Source organism: Medicago truncatula, chromosome 4 (assembly GCF_003473485.1).
Source record: "Medicago truncatula cultivar Jemalong A17 chromosome 4, MtrunA17r5.0-ANR, whole genome shotgun sequence".
Taxonomy (NCBI): Eukaryota; Viridiplantae; Streptophyta; class Magnoliopsida; order Fabales; family Fabaceae; genus Medicago; species Medicago truncatula.
The window spans coordinates 25,888,844-25,912,062 of record NC_053045.1 but is presented as its reverse complement, the minus strand read 5'-3'; the positions used below and the strand labels follow the sequence as shown (position 1 = coordinate 25,912,062).

Genomic DNA, 23,219 nt, shown 5'->3' with positions numbered 1-23,219 from the left:
GGGGTAGGTGATTGAGACTCATAGGGATGCATTTGGATCCTTAAAAATGCGAAAAAATCAAGATTCCAGACACCTGCAAGGTTGGCACGATCGTGCCTCCATTATGTACGGTCGTGCGGACCAAGTGCGAATGGTACGCACGATCCGTGCTAAAACACGCACGGTCGTGCGTGACTGACAGGACAGAATAAATTATAAAGTATGTATACGACTTCAAGTACCATACAAATGCTAAAACTAAAGAAAATCTTTTACACTAAATTTTCATTTTGGTGGTAATTTTCCCAAGTTATATTTTTGGTTACGTTTTGTTTACTTTCTTTTTTCTTAGAGCAAACTTTATGTTTACTTTCTTTTTTCTTAGAGCAAACTTTACGATGAAGATGTACCACTGATTAAGAAGAAAAAATTAATTAAACATTCGTAAAAAGAATATTGAATGCGTGCATAAATAAGTTTTTTATATATACTAATTTAGTTATTTTTTATAAAATAATATTTTTAATTAAGTTATATCTATTAATTATATTTTTTTATAAAATTATGTTTTTAATTAAATTATTTTCCGAAAGGTATTGAATTATTAATATGTAATAAAATAGAGTTTAACACAAACACCAATCAAATATCAGCTAATTATTTTATTTCATTATACTTTTTATGAATATATAAAAGCAATTTTCATTTTCTTGAAGGTTCACTACTCACTAGTGAGTTGTCTTTTTTAAATCTAAGCCATTGAATTTTGAACTCTTGAATCAATGGTACAATGAGCATTTGTGTATTGGTACACAAATTTAATCATTTATGCACCTTAAAAGTCACCGATTAAGAGAGGTTTGAAACTCTTGCAAAAATAAAATAAAATGCAGATGACGCTGGATTGGAGAAGGGTAAAAGTTCATAGTATTAGGCTGAGTGTGGAAAATCACACGTGTTATTTAAAATAAAATTTTAATCTGAACCGTCTATTTTAATCTAAAGGCTGTTAACTCTTCTCATCATTCTCATATAAGAATAGCATTGTCACTAGATATGTCCTCTATGGTTCTGTTTGGTAGGAAGAAAAAAAAAAAAAGCAGGTGATTAAAGCAGGTGGAGAGCTGTGGGGGTAGGGGAGAGGATGTAGGGTGTTGACAGTAGTTGTGTTGGTCGGGATGGGGAAGGAGGGTGGTTATAACGCAGGTACTATCATACAACGTGAGGGGGTTAGGAGGAGGTGAGAAGCGGTGGAGGTACGTCGTTTATGGTATAAGAAAAAAATCTATATGTTTTGTGTATTCAGGAATCAAAATTGAGCTATGTTGATGATGTTGTGATTAAAGCGATTTGGGGAGATGCTCCTTATGGGTATTCATTTCAACCGTTAGTGGAAGCTTTTGGTGGTATTTTAACAGTGTGGAATAGTTCTATTATTAATGTCTGGTCCTCTATGAGTTTTGTTGGAACAAAATGTGTTTAACATTACCCTTTGAGTTTTGATGTTAACAAGGTATTAAAAGTTGTCAATTAGATATGCTATTATTTGTTCAAGTGTGCAGGACCGTAGACAAAAATTTAGTGTCTCTTTCAAGCATAGGTTCTGGAAGAACAAATGAGAGCAATGGAATCAACAAGAAGGAAGCTTGAAGCATCTGAAGAAAAGAGGTTCTGAAGACAAGTGGTTGTGGAGTACATCAGAAGCTGACGTCATCAGAAGCACCTCATCAGAAGCAAGATCACCAGAAGCTGTCTTCATTAAACATTCTGAAGATCATTAGGAGCTGAAGATCATCAGAAGTTGAAAGAATTGAAGCTTCAGGCTGTTCAAATGATTTAATCTCGCCTATCATTGCAAAAGACTGAAAGAATGAAGCAACAACTAATTCAAATAGATTTGAAGGCATTGGATACTTATTCTTTGGAGAACGTTGAAAAAGGACAATTGTACGAAGTGTACAACCATTATCTCCACTACTCTGTTTTGTGTCTGCAATAGGACAAGAACAACAACTATGCCTGCACCAGTGTTCCTCCATACTTGGAATGGATTTGAAATTGATCCTTCATAGGATAATAACCAAATCAGGCATAAGATCATTGGTGATTTGATCAAGTTTCAAACGACTCTTTTTGATGTGCTGACAATTCAACGTCTCTTTCACACCTTTATATAAAGGAGTGAAGACTTAGAGAATGACAAGACTCATACAACAATTTACAAGTGCCAAAACTCTGCTGAAATTGTTCTGCATCAAAAGTTCACTTAGAATTTCTTAACAACTTTCATATCTTAGAAATTCTAGAGTCTTAAGAGTCTGTATCTGATTTGTATTGTGAACATCACTGATTATATATCAAGTGTTCAACCTCAAACATATTTCTTTGTAATTTTGTTTGAATAGAAGTCTCTTGCAGTTGTGCTTGATGATAGAAAGTTTCTTGATTTAGTTCTTGAGCATAGGAAATCTCTTGTAGTTGCGCTTGAGTAGTTTGAAGTCTCTTGCTAGTTTTAGCAGTGAGCAGTTGTAATCAGATATTGTTGTAAATTTAGACATAAATTATCTCTACAAATAATAATCAATATATAAATATAAGAATCAATTTATGTTAATGATAATAATCAAGAGAGGTTTCAAGGAAACTTATCAGTCTTGATTTTGTTGTAGAATTAAATCACCATCTTGGGACAACTTGAATACCCCTCATTGTAGAATTAGCCAAAAAGATGAACAAACAGTGAAAGTAGTCTAAGACGTGCTGATCGCACTGTGCTTAAGCATTTTCCGCGTAATTATACGCTAATAAATCAAGGATTCAGAACTAGCAAGAGTATATTTTCAGAATGATGATAACACAACGTTGTGTTATAAACTCATTAAAATTGCTTATATCTCTAAGCATGAATATGAGGGGTTTTTTCTATGAAAAAGAAAAACGTTGAACCACTAAACAATTAGAACCTTAAAGGAGATAATTGTTTTTTCTATTTATGCTGCACAAAAACAAGTCAAAACCTGCAACTTCCATTTAGTATGACAATAAAAAATTGTTTTGTAGACAACCTATAACCGTTGAGTTCAGCAAAATAATGCCTTAAAATTAGCTAATAAATAGGAACTTTATATATTGCATTTGACTCAGTATGAAGCAAATATACAACGTTTCCTTTTGAAGAATTCTTAGATAAAAAACTGAAAATATTATTTCATAAAAGCATATAATGGAAACGGTCAACCACGATAAAATGGAGTAAAAACTTATTATTGATACCAATAACTCTTGAACCAAAATACTTCAAATTGATAATAAAATACTTTTGAAATATCCAATAATTACAACAGATATTATATTTTTTTTAGTGTCTTTCTTCTCTCTTTGTTTTTACCCGCTGCATTTAGATTTTGATTATCACTTTAGAAGCTGAACTCTATCTGCTTCTGATCAGTGACTTCAGTAGTTTGAATAGAAGTCTCTTGCAGTTGTGCTTGAGGATAGAAAGTTTCTTGATTTAGTTCTTGAGCATAGAAAATCTCTTGTAGTTGCGCTTGAGTAGTTTGAAATCTCGTGAGCAGTTGTAATCAGATATTGTTGTAAATTTAGACATAAATTATCTCTACAAATAATAATCAATATATAAATATAAGAATCAATTTATGTTAATGAGAATAATCGAGAGGTTTCAAGGAAACTTATATGTCTTGATTTTGTTGTAGAATTAGATCACCGTCTTGGGACAACTTGAATCAACCTCATTGTAGAATTAGCCAAAAAGATGAACAAACAGTGAAAATAGTCTGAGACGTGCTGATCGCACTGTGCTTAAGCATTTTCCGCGTAATTATACGCTAATAAATCAAGGATTCGGAACTAGCAAGAGTATATTTTCAGAATGATTATAACCCAACGTTGTGTTATAAACTCATTAAAATTGCTTATATCTCTAAGCATGAATATGAGGGGTTTTTTCTATGAAAAAGAAAAATGTTGAACCACTAAACAATTAGAACCTTAAAGGAGAGAATTGTTTTTTCTATTTATGCTGCACAAAAACAAGTCAAAACCTGCAACTTCCATTTAGTATGTCAATAAAAAATTGTTTTGTAGGCAACCTATAACCGTTGAGTTCAGCAAAATAATGCCTTAAAATTAGCTAATAAATAGGAACTTCATATATTGCATTTGACTCGGTATGAAGCAAATATACAACGTTTCCTTTTGAAGAATTCTTAGATAAAAAACTGAAAATATTCTTTCATAAAAGCATATAATGGAAACGGTCAACCACGATTAAATGGAGTAAAAACTTATTATTGATAAGAATGATTTATTTGTTTGTCTTTGTGGAGATTTTAATTCGGTTCGTAACATGGAGGAACGAAAGGGGAGGGGCACGGTTTTCGGACAGATGGAAGCAGACATGTTTAATAAATTTATTGACGATACTTTATTGATTGATTTGCCTATTAGTGGTCGTTTATATACCTGGTGTCGCGGTGATGGTATTTCCACGAGTAGATTGTATCGTTTTTTGTGTCTGAAAAGTGGTGTGAGGCGTGGCCTAATTGTATTCAAGTAGCTTATCAACGAGGTCTATCTGATCACATTCCTTTGGTTTTACATGTTGACGATGTTAATTGGGAACCTCTTCCTTTGCAGATGCTCAAATGTTGGTCTGAGTATCCTGGTTATGCTGATTTTGTGAGAAATAAATGGGATTCCTTCAATGTTCAGCGGTGGGGAGGATATGTGCTGAAACAAAAGCTTAAAATGATGAAAGCAAGTTTGAAAGAGTGGCATCAACAACATTCTCAGAATATGGAGAGTAAGAATGCAGAGGTAAAAAAATAGAATATATTTTCTTGACTCTAAAGGAGAGGTTAACGTGCTACTAGAAGAGGAAGTGAAGGAGTTACATGACTTGTCTATAAATTTGCACTCCATGTCTCGGGTTCAAAAGAATATTAATTGGCAGAAGTCGAGGTTGAAATGGTTACATGAGGGAGATGAGAATTCAAAATAATTACACAACATTATGTCTAACCGTCGTCACCGTAATAATATCTCAATGGTGAATGTCGATGGTGTCAGTGTGGAAGGGGTTCAAAACATTAGAACAACAGTCTTCAACATCTTTTCTACTCACTTCAAAAATAGTGCAGCTGCTCGGCCAGGTGTGGAAACACTTTCTTTTCGAAAATTATCATATGGCGAATCCGGAAATTTAACAAAACCTTTTTCGATTGAAGAGGTGAAGCAAGCGGTTTGGGATTGTGATAGTTTTAAGAACCCGTGACCGGAAGATATTAGCTTTGGATTTATAAAAGAATTTTGGGATATGTTGAAAGATTTTATGAGATACATTGTGGAATTTCTCCGGAATGAGAGATTGACGAAAGGAGTTAATTCTACTTTTATAGTTTTGATTCCGAAAGTGACAAGCCCTCAACAACTTAATGATTTTTGGCCTATCTCTCTAGTTGGCTGCATGTACAAGGTGCTTGCGAAGGTTTTGGCCAATAGACTCCGTGGTGTTCTTGGTGGTGTTCTTGGTAGTGTGATATCCGACTCTCAATCCGCTTTTATTAAAGGAAAGCAAATTTTAGATGGCATCCTCATTGCAAATGAAGTTGTCGATGAAGCAAGATGTTTGAACAAGGAACTTCTAATGTTCAAAGTGGATTTTGAAAAAGCATATGATTCAGTGGATTTAAGTTATCTTGATTCTGTGATGTTAAACATGAACTTTCCAACGTTGTGGAGGAAGTGGATTTATGAATGCGTAGGTACAGAAACAGCTTCGGTTCTTGTCAATGAATGCCCCACGGATGAGTTTAAGATCAAGAGGGGCCTTCGTTAAAGGGATCCTCTGTCGCCGTTCTTATTTTTGCTGGCAGCCGAGGGCTTTAATACATTGATGAAAGCAATGGTAGAGGCGCAAATCTACAGGGGCTATGGAGTTGTCCGAGGTGGGGAGGTTCGACTTACCCACCTTCAGTTCGTTGATGACACTATCATTGTAGGTGAAAAGACTTGGCAGAATGTACGTTCCATGCGTGCAGTATTGCTTTTGTTTGAGGACATCTCGGGTTTAAGAGTGAATTTTCATAAAAGTATACTGACTGGTGTGAATATCACTGAACCTTGGCTGGTGGAGGCGGCCATGGTAATGAATTGTAGAAGGGGGACTATTCCGTTTGTGTATTTGAGACTGCCTATTGGTGGAGATTCTAGGAAATTGGGTTTTTGGAAACCCGTTGTTAATCGCATAGTTGATCGCCTCTTCGTGGAATAACAAGTTTTTGTCGTTTGGTGGTCGTCTAACACTATTGAAATATGTCATGCCATCTCTTCCGGTTTACTTTCTTTCCTTTTTCAAGGCTCCCGTAGGTATAATTTTTTCTATTGAATCTATTTTTAAAAGAATTTTTTTGGGGGGTAGAGTGAGGATAGTAGGAAAATAGCTTGGATTAAATGGGACTCTAGTTGTGTTCCAAAGGAGGATGGAGGGTTGGGGTTTTGGAGGTTGGGATAGTTTAATCTATCTTTGTTAGTAAAATGGTGTTGGTTGACAAGGAGGGGTTGTTGTATCGTGTATTAAAAGCACGTTATGGTGAGGAAGGGGGTAATTGGTTTGAAGGTAATATTTGTAGGTTGGTAGGTGATGGTTGTAATACCTTGTTTTGGATCGATCATTGGGTTGGGGATACGCCTTTGCGTTTCAAGTTTCCTCGACTCTTTGATTTGGCGGTAAATAAGGAGTGCACAGTGGAGGAGATGGAAAGAGCGGGGTGGGGGGATGGGGGAAGGACGTGGGTGTGGAGACAAATGTTGTTAGCGTGGGATGAGGAAAGTGTGAGGGAGTGCTCAATATTATTACATAACATTGTTTTGGAGGTTAATGTTATTGATAAGTGAAGTTGGCTTCTAGACCCTTCACATGGTTTTTCGATTTGGGAGGCATATCGTTTTATTACCAACTCAGGAGAGAAGGTGGATAGGAGTGTCATTAACGATGTTTGGCATATGCATATATCGACGAAGGTATCTTTGTTTGTGTGGCTCGTTCTTCGCAATAGACTTCCGACGCGGGCTAATTTATTAAAGAGGAACATACTCTTTGCTACGGAATCCTTGTGTGCAGCTGGCTGTGAGGCACGGGAAACTGGCCACCACCTATTTTTGGAATGTGAAACAATCTCTACTTTATGGTATAAGGTTTGGAATTGGCTAGGCTAATCTTCAGTGATTCCTGGTGAGCTTCATGGTCATTATATTCAGTTTTCTTGTATGGCGGAATTATCGCGGAGTACTCATTCATTTTTGAAGGTTATATGGTTTGCTTGTGTTTGGATCATATGGAAGGACAGGAATAACCGTATCTTTAAAAATGCGGCCTTACATCCATATATCCTCTTTGATAAAGTCAAGTTGAACCCGTTTTTGTGGGTGAAAGCAATGCAACCAACTTTTAGTTATTGTTATTATGATTGGTGGACACGCCCGCTCCATTGTATGGGTGTTCATCGATAATCTGAACTCGTTTTTGTGGGTGAAATCAATGCAACCAACTTTTAGTTATTGTTATTATGATTGGTGGACACACCCGCTCCATTGTATGAGTGTTCATCAGAAATTTATTTTTGTTTGTTTTGGGTGGTGCCTCCCTTTATTAGACACCTGACCTTTGTACATTTTGCTCGGTGATTCACTTTTAGCACGCCTTGTGCAAGTTGTATCATCATGGTTATTAATATATATCATTTTGGTTTGTGCAAAAACAAGTTTTACCTTCATATGACTTGGGCAACTAATTAATTAATGTTTTCGTCGTGAGGTTTAATATATAAAATTTCTCTATAAGAAAATTTTATAATATTTGTAAATTACTTACTGGAAACGAAAAAACACATAAATTAATTAAAGAGTTTAATTAAGTAAATGGTCCCTATAAATATTCAGAATTTTGTTTTTGTTCCCTACAAAAATAAAATCACATTTTTTAGTCCCTATAAAATTTTCCATCAGCATTTTTAGTCCCTATAAAATATTTCCATCAACATTTTTAGTTCCTGTAAAAAATTTCCATCAACATTTTTGGTCCCTATAATGCTTAAAGAAAATGTCACAGGGACTAAAAAGTGTGATTTTATTTTGTAGGGACTAAAAAATTAATTAACCCTCAATTAAATAAAAAGGACAAATATTAAGAATGAACAACTTCCCATATATTGTAAAAAAAATAAAACCTCCCATATATAGTTATATTTTGAAAATAATATTAAAACTATTGTCAAACCTATATTCAATAATATTCTCTATTATTATAATCATAAAGGTAATTCTCTTTTTTGACTGAATTTATGAGAATTATATTTTAAAAGTAAAATAAAAGACCAGTATTAATATAAACATTTCTTTTTATTTTTCATATTCAACTTTTTATAAACATTTTTTACGTGTTTTATTTAAAGTATTAAGGTGATCTAGGTGTATTCTTAAAGCAAATTTTTCTCTCAACATTATTTTGATGAATAACTATAATGCATTCATAAAATGTGTAAATGATAAAACTCTTGGTGGAGAGCACTTGAATCAAGTAATTATTATCGTTTTGTCAAAAAAAAAAAAAAGTAATTAGTATCGTAAAAATTGCACGACAAGAAATTTAATTTGTGAAAATAAAGCAAATAAAAAGAGCAAGGTATACTATGTTTTTTTTAAAGATGCAATGTATGCTAAGTATTCTTTTCAAAAAAGAGAGTAAGGTATACTAAGTATTATTTATTTAATAATAATTTATGGCAATAGAATTAATTCATTACACGTTTATCATTTATAAAAGATATTGACCATATGAGCTGAATTTTTTTTCCTAAGTATATTTGTTTCAATGAGTCAACGAAAAATTCAAATGTAATACAACAACATTCAAAGCATAAAGAAAAAACACTTATTTATTTATTTATATATCTCAATTGCACTCTCTTTGAATTTCATTGTTAGAGAGAGTATCCATGGCTTCAGTTCCAGTTAATAACAACTCTTTCCCTGAAGATACTAACAACCTTGAGTTGAAACTTAGTCCCAACAAAAACATGGATGCTACACATAGTACTATCCCTTTCCTAGTCAACATAAGGTCCTCCAATGAAAATCAAAACTCTCCAATCTCATCTCATGAAACAAAAATAGAGTTTGATTTCTTTAAGGACAACAACAATGACCATCAAGTTGTCTCTGCCTCTGTCACTGACAATGATCATATTCATACTGATACATCATCTTTGTTGGAACTCAAGTTGAGTGTGAGTGACCATAATTCAATATTTTATTATTATTTATTTATTTTTACTTATTATATTATATATATATATATATATATTTTTTTTTAAATTTCATAGCTTTTGAATTTGTAATTGCAAACAATCATTTATTTTTTATGATCATCTTGTTAATCTGATGAATGTGTATTTTTTTTCTTCGACAGCTTGGTCCCAATCCTATTACTACCAATACTAGTAGTGATCAATCTATGATGGATGATGGCATGTCACCCAATTCAAAAGAGAAGAGAACTAAGAGTACGGAGGTAATGTTATTAACGCCTAACATAATTTAATGAAATTATCTATGATGAACATTTTTTTCCTTTAATTTTATTGAGTCCAAACCGAGTGATTTTATATATAGCATCGACACTCTTTAGATTTAAAGGTGTCTGGATCCGTCAATATGTGACACCCATACGGGGACGGACCCACATAGACAAAAATATGGGCCAAGGTCCTCACTTTCTTTTTAATTTTTTCTACTATATCTATGTTATTTTTTTGCGGAAAGGAAATATTTATTTATATATATATATATATATGATTCTTGGTTGGTTTGGCTTGTTAATGTTTGTCTCTTACTCTTATATGACCTATATTTATAAGTATAATACAATATAATAATATATGACCTATATTTCAGGGTCCGTCATTGCACCAATATGATCCTAACATATACCATTACATTTTGTTGTTTTATTTTCTCAAATTATTATTGGTTGTTGACATATCAGTTTTAATGTTTTGTCCGATTTTATGTGTATGTCAGTGTTTATAGAATATTTTTGTGATTTGGATCCTCTTATTTGTGAAAAAAAAAAGAGTAAGTTATGTTAACGATCTCACTATTACAATGCATGACACTCTTAGAACACTATTAACATGATCGGGTCCAATGCATTTTGTTTTTGTTGGATAATCGAATTCAATTTAATGGTGAAATGATTATTATAATCCTAACATGTTTTATTCGAACGTGAGAGGATCCAAATCCGCTTTTTTATATGATATTTGAATTCATTGAATTGTTTTCAGATGGCTATTCTTCAAGGAGAGCTTGAAGAAGCAAAAATGGAGAATTGTAGATTAAAATTGATGTATGATCTGCTTAGAACAGATTACAATTACATGCGAGGGCGTTTCGAGAGAATGATGCAAGACCATAGGGGTAAGAAACTTAAAGGAAAAGAAGTCTTTGATGGAAAATTTAAAGAGAAAACGAGAACTGAGAATGGTGGAGTGCTGGGGCCAAGGAAATTTATGGATCTTGGATCGACTACTAATAAGGTTAAGGAAGTTAAAGTACAAGAAGTTTTTGATCGACAATTTGGAGAGAATATGAGAATTAAGAATGGTGGAGAATTAATGAAAAGGAAATTTGATGATGCTGGATTGGCTACTAATAAGGTTAAGGAAGTTAAAGGAAAAGAAGTGTTTAATGGAAAATGTGAAAAGAAAAAGAGACTTGAGAATGGTGGAGAGTTGGTTCCAAGGAAATGTAAGGATCTTGTGTTGATTACTAATGTTGAGACTGCGATGGATCACGAAGCTTCTTCCTCGTCAATGAGAAAACCTAGAAGTCAGGCGATAAAAAGCATCGATTTTGCTTCAAATGAGATAGTACTAAGTAAGAATGAGGATGCTAATGTTGATAATGTTGAGGATTCATTGACAAAAGCAAGAGTTTGTATTAAAGCTAGATCAGAAGAAACCATGGTAAGTATGTAAAAGTGTATATTAACTTTCAACTTTGCAGATAATTTATTGTCCTTTTCACTGAAATAATTTATTTTTATTGAGTTAGATCACTGATGGAAGTCAATGGAGAAAGTATGGGCAAAAACTACCGAAAGGAAACTCGTGTCCTAAAGCTTATTATCGCTGCAGCACAGCCCATGGATGCCCAGTCCGAAAGCATGTAAGTTTCTTCTGTAAATATTGAAATTACATGTATTTATTAAGGTTTTAAATTTATGTCGCCCTATTGATTGCTTTCACATGATTATATTCAATAGTATTATAGAGAATTATAATCAAATATGATTAATGCAACGTCAATAGCATTAAAGTCGCAACGCCATTAAACTCTTTGATTGTTGCCTAGATCGCAGTCACAAACATGCATATTTTAAAACCTTGGTTTTTAATCATTATTTTATGTATGTTTTCAATAATTAGAAATTTACTCTACATGCACAAACATTTTTAGTAATCGATTGATTTGATACGCTTTGCACATGGTTGGATAACAATATAATTTAATTGAACTGTGTTTCCACTTTCAAAGCTTATGTTTCTATGCTAGAAAATGGATTTCTATTTGCTCCATTCCATAATCTATGTATTTATGCACCCAACACATCGATGGCCATTGAAAATCAAAATATGCATTGAAGTTTGGATCATCCAATCTTCGATACAACAACCATCAAGTGCTTATTGCATGAATGCCTGGAGTTACTGAATGCAATAAACTCAAATAAAAAGTGGTAGCTACTTAGCTAGGTTAATTAAACTACTTATGAAGTGGTATGTATTGGAATAACATATTTAATACAATTAAAACTTAACAGGTACAAAGGTGTGCTCTTGACAAAACAGTTGTCATGACAACATATGAAGGAAATCACAACCACCCTTTACCTGCAGCAGCCAAAGAAATGGCAAAAACAACTTCAGCAGCTGCAAAGATGCTTCTTTCAGCATCAACATCAAGCAATGATGGACAATTGAATGCAAATTTACTCACAAGAACACTCCTTCCTTGTTCTTCAAGGATTGCAACTATCTCAGCTTCTGCTCCATATTCAACTATTACAATTGATTATACTCAATCTCCAAATACTCCACAGAGGAACCCAGATCAGTTTCAAACTCCTTTAATCCCTCAGAGTTCTGCAAATTCCTCAGCTTCTCTGATCTGCCAAATACCTAATCAAAACCAATCAAAATTTTCTAGACTACATATGTCGAAAGATGCAGCTGACCCTTCACAACTCTTGGCAATACCAAATATTACTGCTCAGACAGTTAATGCTGCCATTGCTGCTGTTACTTCCATTATTGGTGATACTCAGCCAAACAACAACATTGTTGTTGCTGATAATAATAATTGCAACAATGTCAACGAAGGAAATAGCAATGGTAGCAACAATAATGTCACAGAAGCCAAGTGCAACAGAAACATCACATTTGGAAACAACAATGATGGGAAGGAATAAAATCAGGAATACCAATTACAAGACCTAAACTACAATTTTTTGGCTCAAAGATTTAGTTGATTTTGTTGCCATTTTTTTGTTTGTTCATCTGTTATTTTACTTTGGATTCAGGAAGTACTCATATTTTTCATTGATACTTTTTTTTTGGATGGTGATTTGATGTTAGTGGTTATATGATCCCCCAGAGGTATATGAAATTTTGTGCCAAAACAACATAGTATTTTTATTTACTCAGATTATTTCTCCATTTTATGTTGTATATTTTGATGTTGGAATATTTTATTTCACTAATAATATATATGAAGATTTTTTCTAATCACACTTCATATAAAAACGGACAATTTCCACCCATGGATGTATGTGGGAGAGATGTGATGATTTTAAGTAAATTATAAAAAAAGTTTTTTTCTTTACATGAACAAGGGCCATTTATGTATTCACATATAATTTTAATTAAATTTGTGTGTAAACTAATATTTTTGTGGTGTGGTTAGAAAAAGTATAATATAAAGTGTGAATGTTTTCGTAAAGTGAGAATTTCAATATCCATAAAATAATAACGATATTTATAACTTATAGCCATTTCTTGGAAAGATCATCTCTTTCTCTCTGCAATCATATTTTGTTGTGGAGTTCTAGGAGAAGAGAACTTATGGATAATTCCATGTTTTTCACAAAAACATTTAAATGGTTCATTTTCAAACTCACCACCATCATCACTTCTAAATTTTAAAATTTTCATATCCTTTTCAGATTGTGCTTGAGTGCAGAAGTTATTAAACACATTATATGCATTATATTTTGTTCTAATGAATTTTAACCAAGTCCATTTGTTATAATCATCAACAATAAATAATCCATATTTGCTTTCATTAATTGATGCAGTACTTACCAGTCCAAATCAATATGAATTAGTTATAAGGGTCTATAATTAGAAACAATGTCTTTAGATTTAAAAGATGATTTCACAATTTTTCCTTTCTGATACGCATCACAAGGTGCATGTGAGTGATAGTCATTATCTAGTAAGCCTCTAACTAGTTGTACCTTACCTAGCTTAGAGATTAATCTCTAGTTAGCATGTCGTAACCTTATGTGCTACACCCATTTCTTATCACTCACTGATAGAAGACAAACCACCTTCTGATCAGTCAAATATGAAAATTTAATTTTATAAACATTGTTCTTTCTTTTTCCTTTGAACATTGTGAATTTGGCATTCTCTGTGCAGTTGTTCGTATAAAACATCACATCATAACCACTACCACAAAATTGACTAATGCTAAGTAGTTTATATCTATGTCCATCAATAAACCACACATTATTAATAGAGATATAAGAGTTACCAACAGTTCACATACCAATGATTTTGCCAGTCTGGTTTCCTCCAAATCCCACAGCTACTAATCCCACAGCCACATTAGCTTCATATTAAGCTTCATCTTTTTTAGATTCTGATTCATTGTCTAGATCTTCCCAAGTAGCCATCAAACTCTTCTTGATTTGCCTTCTGAAATTGTTGGATTTGAAGCTTGCTTTCTTAGGTTTCTCCTTTGATTTCTCCTTTTGCAAATCAGGACACACAACAATGAAGTGGCCAGGTTCCTTGAAATTGAATCATCTCTTCTGATCTTATTTCCTTGAACCTGATCCTTTGTAACCACTTCAGAACCTCAACCAAGGAGATTCATCTTCAGATTCATTAGCTTTGAGAGATTTTGAAGACTTTCCCTTAGACTTTAGTGATATAGATTTGTAGTTTCTAACATGTTATTGTTCATTGAGCCCGATCTCATGAAGTTTGAGAGAACTTAAGAGATCTTCAAGACTGAGTGTAGTTAGATATTTTGCTTCCTCAATAGTTGTCAACTTAGGTCTCCATCTAGCAGGTAAGCTCCTTAGAATCTTCATCACATGATCATCAACTATATAGATTTTCTTCAAAATTTGAAGTCCAGATACTATAGTCTGAAACCTTGAGTACATAGCCTCAATGTCTTCATCCACTTTTATCCTGAACATTTTATATTGTTGAATAAGCATAGTATCTTTAGCTTCTTTGACTTTCTTGTTACCTTCTTAGTTTGAACACAAATATGCAAACATAGCTTTAGCAGTAAACTTAACACACATCTTCAAGTATTCTTTGTGAGGTAAAGCAGCAACAAGAATGCCTCTGATCTTGTGATATTTCTTGTAAAGCTTTTATGAGCAGCAGTGTGTTTCTTTCTGTAAGCAGCTGCACATTCTTCATCCAAAACCAGATCATCAACACCATCTTCAAGAATATCCCATTGTTCTTCATCTATGCCCATGATATGACTATACATTTTGGTTTCCACCAAGAAAATGTATTACGATCTCCATTGACCATAGGGGGTTTGTGGAACCAGATGACTTATCATCAGTACTGTAATCATAAGGAACATCGGTATTAGAGTTCTAGTTTCACCAGAAGACATGTTTTTTTGAGATCTTTTTTGTTACACCGTTAAGTGCTAAAACAACATAACCAGGCTCTGATACCAACTGAAGGTGAGAAAAACAAAAGAAGGCGGGTTGAATTGTGTTAGCTTTTTCTTCTTTTTAAACTAAGTTATGAGATCAGAGTCTGATAGAGTTCAGAGTTTGAAACAATGTTCAGAGTCTAATGCAGCGGATATAAAAGATGAGAGAGAGAGAGAGAGAGAGAGAGAGAGAAAGAGAGAGAGAAAGAGGATAAAGACACAAAGCAATTATTCTGGTTCCTTCCATGATCGGAAAGTAGTCCAGCCCCCCTTGCACTTCCAAGGAGATTTTCACTATAATCCATTCTGATTACAAATGCTCAAGCATACAAGCAAGAGACTTCAAATACTCAAGCACACAAACTAGATATTTCGTATTCTCAAGCACAAAAGCAAAAGACTTCTAAACAAACAAATTACAAAGAATTCAGTTTGGTTTGAACACTTGATATACAATCAGTGGTGTTCATAATACAAAACAATTCAGACTCTAAGACTCTAGAATTTCTAAGATATCAAAGTTGTCAAAAAATTCTAAGTGTTTGATGCACAATAATTTCAGCAGAGTTTTGGCACATTTTGAATGTTGTAGAGTCTCTACTAATATTCAAGTCTTCATTCCTTTATATAGAGGTATGAAAGAGACGTTGTAGAGGTACCAACTCATCAAAGAGTCGTCGTAGAAGCTTGATCAATCAACATTGATTTGTTGCTTGATATGGTTAATGTCCTAGGAGGGTATAATTTGAAAACCATTCCTTGTATGGAGAATTAACCAGCAGAAACACCAATGTAGCTTGTACTATGCGAATGAAATGTTGGAGTAGGGGTTGTGCAATTGTACTATTGTCCTTTCTATATGGATAAGCATCCAATGCCTTCTAATTCTTCAAAAATATTTGTTCCATCAGTCTTCTATTCCTTCTGCATATTTGTGTCTTAAAGAATAACTAACTTCAGGTTCTTCACTTCAGACTCTGACAATCAGCTTCTGATGGCCTTCAAACTCTGATGTCTTCAGACTCTGACTTGCAACTAAGCTTCTCTTGTAAAAAAATTTGCTCTCATTTGTTCTTCCAGAACCAATACTATGTTTTAGACTTATAAATTTTAGTATATGGTCTTGCACACTTGAACACATATTAGCATATCCAATTGAACTTTTAATACCTCATTATCATCAAAACTCAAAGAGTCATTGATAAATACATTTTGTTCCAACATACTCCCTGTCAGAAATCTTCAACAATGTCGATAAGGAGATTCACATGCAATTAAGCAGCATAAGTGATCCTTGTTAGATGTCTTTAACAAGACCAACAAGAAAAATTACTAGAGTACCTAAGGAGCAAGAATGGTCCATGCAGAAGTCTTCAACAAGATCACAAGGAGACCAATAACAAATATTATGGCAAGAGGTGGCACAAATTTCCTATCATGGTAACACCTGTCAAATTGATCAACTATGAAGAGTATCAATGCAAGAGGAGATGATAGCGAAAATCTATGTTTGAGCAACTACGTACTACATTTGAAGTTTTCGAAATATGCATCAAGGAGGAGTGTTGAAATATGATGCACATTTCTAAATATTTCTAGAATACATTAGAGAAAGCTAGATTAACATAAAGTTGCTACATGTTTCTTGATTATTCTATTAATGTCTAGGTTAAGTTAAAGCCTAGAAACATCTATAATAATCTTGTGTAGATAAGGCAAACAAAGGCCTAGATTATTCTAGTTCTAGAAACATCTACAAGCGCTTATAAATAGACTTATATGTGTGAAATTGTATTCAAGCCTTTGAGATGCAATGTGTCAATAATATTGAAGGCTTCACCATATCATATTCTCTCCTCCTACAATGAGCTAATTCATAACATGTGTCCTCTTGTCCCATTTTATTAAACACTCCACCACACCCTCTCTTTACTGTATATTTTCCAACAATAACTAAATCAAAAACAAATGTTACTATTTAGATCTTGTAACATTGGATAAATGTTAGATAAACTCCGTGTTACTAAATTATTTTAGTAATCCTTGAGAGTCTTATCAGCAACATTAAAAAAATTAACCGTTTTAGTAGCTAATTTGTAGCCAATTTCTAGCAAACAAAAATGTTACTAATTTTTGGATAAAATTTGAGCTAATAACATTGATAGAAAGACAATTTGTAGGAAATAGGTGATAGCAATTTACTTTAATTTATTTAAAATCAAGTTTTCCAAATTATTAATATAAATTAATGTGACCATAGAAATTTATGTTGAGTTCCTATAATCAGTTTTTAAACAACACTACCACAATGTGAGAGATACCACAATTTACTTTTATTGATGAAATCTATACATGTTGGACAACGCACGGGGAAGAAGAAATTGAGTCCGCTGATTTGAGGAGCAATGTGAGAGATACGTCAAATGATTATGAGTTTGATCGTGTCGAAGAGTTTTTGAATGTAATTGAAGAAGATATATGTGACTGTGCCAAAATGTTTGAGAGGCTAGTAAGTGATTCAACAATTTTCATTTGCATTTTTTAATTGAGTTATTTTAAACCGTTGGTTGTGCTGGAAATTCATGTTAATTAATTTTTCGTTTCATATTATACGACACAAGAGAAAATGTTCCACCGATTTATCAACTAGAGGTTGGATAGCTTCTCACGAGTCCTCTTAAATTTAGGTGTCTTTTTTAGGCTTAATTGCATGTTTGATCTCTTACGTTTATTTTAGTTTTCAAGTTGGTACTTTATTTTTTAAAAGTTTCAAGTTGATCCCTTATGTTTTAAAAGTTTTAAGTTGGACCAAAACGTTACTTACGTTGGAATAAGTTAGTCCCTTCAGTCACTTAACATTTAAAGATTCGGGCTGACAATATGGGTGATGAAACTTACTCATTTAGAAAATCAGTGTTGAAACATTTTTTCTAATTTTTTTGATTTATTAAACTCAATATCATGTCGCATAATGGACTAACTTATTCCAATGTGAGTAACGTTTTGGATCAATTTGAAACTTTTAAAACATAAGAGATCAACTTGAAACTTTTAAAACATAAGGGACCAACTTGAAAACTAAAATAAACATAAGGGATCAAACATGCAATTAAGCCTTTTCTTATGGTAATTGTAGATTTAGTAATATTATTAATTTGTAACCAACTTGAAAACTAAAAAGAACTATGTTTGCTCTATTATATTGTATGATTTTAAATAAATTTGGGTATAACTGAATAATTTTTGGGTGTGGGTAGAAAAAAAATCTAAAATAAAGTGCAAATTTTTTCAATTGCTCGTGTATTAGTCTGATTTCCTGACTTGATTTGTTTTTTTAAATGACATTGTTGGGCTCTACTTAAATACACTTCTTTTTCGTCTACTCCTTTAAGATAGTTCCTACTTTCTAGAACTTCTTGACGCGGAGGGTTCTAGTGGATTTAGGAGGGGATACGTGTGTGTTTTGTGATGTCAATATCGAGGTGTCTGCACACTTGTTCTTTTTTCTCATAGGTGTGGTATGGTGTCACTGGGTAGTTAGGACGGGAGGTTGGTCTCTTCGAGGTCTTCCAAAGTCTTGGTGTTGGGAGGAGGGTCAAGTTAGGTTTGTTGTTGGTTTGATATTTTGTTGTGTGGTCCATCTAAAAATTTAAGAATGATTTTATCTTCTCTGAAAGGGTATCATTTGTGGACCAACAGGTGAATAAGATCAAAATTTGTCTCTAGGAAAAGGTTTTTTGATAAGGCATTTGGCCACTAATGCACATTGTATGGTAGCTCCCTTTGGTGATGTCCCTTCCTCTTCCATATTTAAGGTGATTAATTTGTTTGGTTTGAGTATTTCACTACAAGAATTCCTCAAATTACTAACCAAATCAAAATTACATTACTGAGGGATTTAGACCCCCAAATTTGGTTTTTATGGGGCTTTCTGTTGTTTGTCTAATTTCGTTTTTTTCTCTTCTAAATTTAGTTGTATTTCTTCTTTTCTTTTTCCCTTGTTGTGACTTGTGAGTACATAGCACTTCTGGTTTGTGTTGTGTGATTGAATCTCGACCTTTTCTCGTTGTTCATATATTATATCCTTTTGCATTCAAACTAAGTTATTTTTGTGATTCAAATATGAATAGATAGATTTGATTTAAAACAAAATTCTATGTAGGTTTTAATTAATAAGCTATTAGCCATGATATCCGTTAAATAATGATACCGTATAGATTTCTTCTTTTCATCAAAAGAGAGAATTATCTACCACTGAGAGAAATTCATGAATCGATTGAAGAAAAGTTGTTGCACTATCAAGTGTTTGTTACCTGTTATAAAAGCTAGTTACCTGTTATAAAAGCTAAGAACTCTTCCCTCTTTTAAGTTTTCACGTTGTCATGAGATTGTTGATTGTTTATCAAAAATAAATTTTCAAACTCACTAGAATCAGGGAAATTAAAGGTTGAAAACTGCTTAAAGACATACTTAATGATTAATTTATGACTAACGATGTACTCCTCGGCAGCAAGACTCGAACCATGTTCTTTAGAGATATATGAGTTAAACTCTTGTAAACTATTCCATCTTTCATTTGTTAAATCTGTGTTTACTATGAACTATAATCATAACCAGTTTGTTCTTTTATTTTTAGAATTTAATTGAACACCTTATTCCTTAACTTAATTCTTTTTTTTAAATTGGTCAAATAACTATTAAAATTTTCAAGTTGTGACTATATATGTGTTTCTGTCGGTTACATTGGTCCTATTTCATCAATTTTAACCTCCTAAAACAGGAGACCGTTGGAAAAAGGAGGTCTATAAGATCTAAGAGTGTATCACCGACACCTAATTTATTTTATTTTTCTTCCTCTCATTTTCATTTTCATTTTCATACAACCTTCATCATCTTCATAAAAAAAACCCATTTTTTTTATTTCAAAAATTCATCATTTCAACTTCAACAAAAACACATAATCAAGCAAACCCTTAAAACTAGATTAGCAATCAAAACTAACATACATTTATCAAATCTTTCACCTTTAACCATAAATCTAGTTCATCTTCAACCACAAACTCAATTCAAAACTAACACCCATTTTTCTCACCTTCGACCTTCATTCTTCTCTCAACGATTCAAAAACATCATCGTTCTTCAAATCTCTGTTTTTTCGTTTTCAATTTCATCGTCAATGGCTGGTAGAGGCAAAACCCTAAGTTCTGGTGCTGCCAAGAAGGAAACCTCAAGAAGCTGCAAAGCCGGTCTTCAATTCCTTGTTGATGAATGTTGTATGAAGATGAAGATGATGAAGAAAAGTATAATAAATTAAGTGTTGGTGATACACTGTTAGATCTCATAGACCTTGTTTATCCAATGGTCTTCTTTTTTAGGGGATTAAAATTGACGAAATAGGACCAAATTGACTGATGGAAACACATATAAAGGACCAACTTGAAAAATTTAATAGTTATGACACAGTTTTGAAAAAGAGAATTCAGTTAAGGGATCGGGTGTTCAATTAAGCCTTATTTTTATTTTTATAAGAAAATATATGGTTTGCTCTTGATAACTTTGGTGAATAACCTACATTTATATGATAGTTAGTTGCAATAAAATTTATTAAAGGATATCTTATAGTATTTGTAAAGTTAACTCTATAGGGTACGGGGAAGTTTGTGGTATAGGATGTTATGTGCTAGGTATGAGGAAGAAGGGGGTAGATTGCGGTTTGGTGGCAACAGTTGAATAATGCCATTGAGGGGGTCGGCTTGTTTGAGAGGTCGGTGATGGGGCTACCACTCTTTTTTGGAAGGACCCTTGGCTAGGTGGAATTTCACTCTCGTCTAATTTTAACAAATTGTTTGAGTTGCCTGCGAATAAATTGGTTACGGTAGCTGATATGTTTTCTCTAGGTTGGGGTGAGTATGGGAAAGCGTGGAAGTGGCGGCGTATGTTGTTTGCATGGGAGGAGGATTTGGTGAAGGAGTGTGTGGATTTGTTATCTTCTGTTGTATTGAAGGGTGAAGTGTTGGATGCTGGATATGTGAAGTTGGAGGGCTCATTCTTCTCATAATACACAGGGAGCAATGCATACGAGTATTTGATTGATGCTTTTGATCATGACACAATTGTTACTCATCATAGTAATTTTATTCATATAGTGTGGTTAAAGACGGTTATGTTAAAGGTGTATTTGTTTGTTTGGTGTCTGTTACTTAATCGACTTCCTACCAAAAATAATTTACTGAGAAGGCGTGTTGCCCATTGATGAGCAGCTTTGTACAAGAGGATGTGGGAAAAATGTGGATAGAGATCATTTGTTTATTTCTTGTGATTTTTTCAGCAACATTTGGTATGTGATTTGAAGTTGGTTAGGGATTTATTTAGCATTTTCTCAGAATTTAATTGCGCATCTAAATCAGTTTTGCGGCTTGGGAGGTTTCTCTAAAAATATGTGCTTAGTGTTCAAGATGTTATGGTTAGTGGTTGTTTCCATTACCTGGAAAGAGAGAAATAAGCCTATTTTCCAACATAAGGAGGAGCATATTTTTTCCATGTACGGACAGGTTAAGATTCTAGTGTTTTGGTGGTTTAAATCGAAGTCTGTTTTATTCGATTTTGACTACAATTTTTGGAGGCAAAATCTTATGTTTTGTCTAACTTCTCTGACTTAACTCCTTTTTGGTCCTTGTTTTTATTTTGTTTCTCTTTTTCAAATTTGTAATTTGGATCCTTTAAGTCTTCTTTAGCACGCCTTGTGCTGGATGACTTTTCTGCTATGGTAATATAATATATCATTTTAGCCTCTTAAAAAAAACTCTATAGTTTCATTGATGATATGTATTCTTTATAATATTCTCATGCCCAATAGAAGCCAAATCCCGAGGAGAAAAACCAATAACCGAGAGAACTAAAGATTAAAATTATATGTTTATCTGAGAGGCTAATCTCAAATATTATTATTATAAGTAAAGTCTCATGTTCAAATTTAATGAATGGAGAAAATATGGTCGAAAGTGAACTTCATTTGAGAAGGTTAGCTAGATTTTTCGGAAGAAAAAAAATTGGTCATCAGTATAATTGATCGAGACTGGGTCTAATTGTATTTTTACTAGAATGTATTCTCAAAATGTGTAAATGTTAATTTGACTTAAATCAAGTAATTAATAGTGGGTGAGGTCTACGTTACCCTCTCTTGTTTAGAGGGTAATTATCCTCTCATGATATCAATCAATCAAAATGTAATATATATATATATATATATATATATATATATATATATATATATATATATATAAGTAAAATTAAATGTTAAATAAATGAGTAAATTTTTTCTAAAAATAAAAAGAGTTAATCTTAATCATTTTTTTTAAGGAGAGTTAATCTTAATCATAAGGTAACTTTTAATACTTTTAGTTTTTATTTAATTATAGACATTATTACATTAGAGGTCCTTTATCTTATTTATTTGTAACACTTTAGTCTTTATCTTTATTTTTTTTCCGTTTAGGTCCTTTATCTCTCTTAGAAGCACATATACATCTTTTTTCTCATTTTTTAATAAAAATGAAAAAATATCCAGAAATATGATGAAGATGTTCATCATCTTCATCTTCTTCCTTTGAATCTTCATCATCTTCTTTAAATAAATAAAAAATCTAATAAAATATATCTCCAAATATCGTGAATTAATGTTATATTTACCTCAAATCTTCTTTTAAACACAAAAATCAAAACCTTAATTTCACAAATGTTGCAAGGCGAATGGGGAGGCTTAGTCACTGGCGGAAGGGTTAGGCTTTACGAAAGTTAAGATTGTTCTGGAAACAACAAAATTGATGTGCAAAGTTGCTTTCAATTTTGAGGTTATTTTTATGTCGGGTTTGAATATTGAGTTAGAAAATAATAATAATAATATACGGTGTCACAATCTTTTTTTTTTTTTTTTTTTTGCGATGAAACTAAATCTCTTTCTCTACAGGGTTTTGATTTTTGTGTTTAAAAGAAGATTTGAGGTGAATATTTTTTTTATTCAATGAAGATTCAAAGGAAGAAGATGAACATCTTCATCATATTTCTGGATTTTTTCATTTTTAATAAAAATATTTTAAAAAATAAAATTATGTATTTTTAAAAAAAAAAATGAGAAAAATGATGTATATGTGCTTTTATAAGAGATAAAAGACCTAAACAAA

General features: G+C 32.8%; 1 protein-coding gene across 1 annotated transcript; it reads left to right on the top strand.

Annotated features, from left to right (window-relative positions):
* Positions 1 to 8,996: 8,996 nt before the first annotated feature.
* Positions 8,997 to 12,532, top strand: LOC25492153 (probable WRKY transcription factor 31). Its single transcript, XM_024780533.1, has 5 exons — positions 8,997 to 9,287; positions 9,470 to 9,571; positions 10,347 to 11,027; positions 11,116 to 11,229; positions 11,885 to 12,532. Exons 1-5 carry the CDS (start codon positions 8,997 to 8,999, stop codon positions 12,530 to 12,532), a joined length of 1,836 nt encoding a protein of 611 aa, XP_024636301.1.
* Positions 12,533 to 23,219: the final 10,687 nt, after the last annotated feature.

What these genes read in the sequence shown, in the direction of transcription:
- LOC25492153 (XM_024780533.1), top strand. Translation starts at nt 8,997, where the DNA reads ATGGCTTCAGTTCCAGTTAATAACAACTCTTTCCCTGAAGATACTAAC. An exon ending in TGTTGGAACTCAAGTTGAGT is followed by an intron (nt 9,288 to 9,469) that starts GTGAGTGACCAT and finishes TTTCTTCGACAG; the next exon opens with CTTGGTCCCAATCCTATTAC. An exon ending in GATGCCCAGTCCGAAAGCAT is followed by an intron (nt 11,230 to 11,884) that starts GTAAGTTTCTTC and finishes AAAACTTAACAG; the next exon opens with GTACAAAGGTGTGCTCTTGA.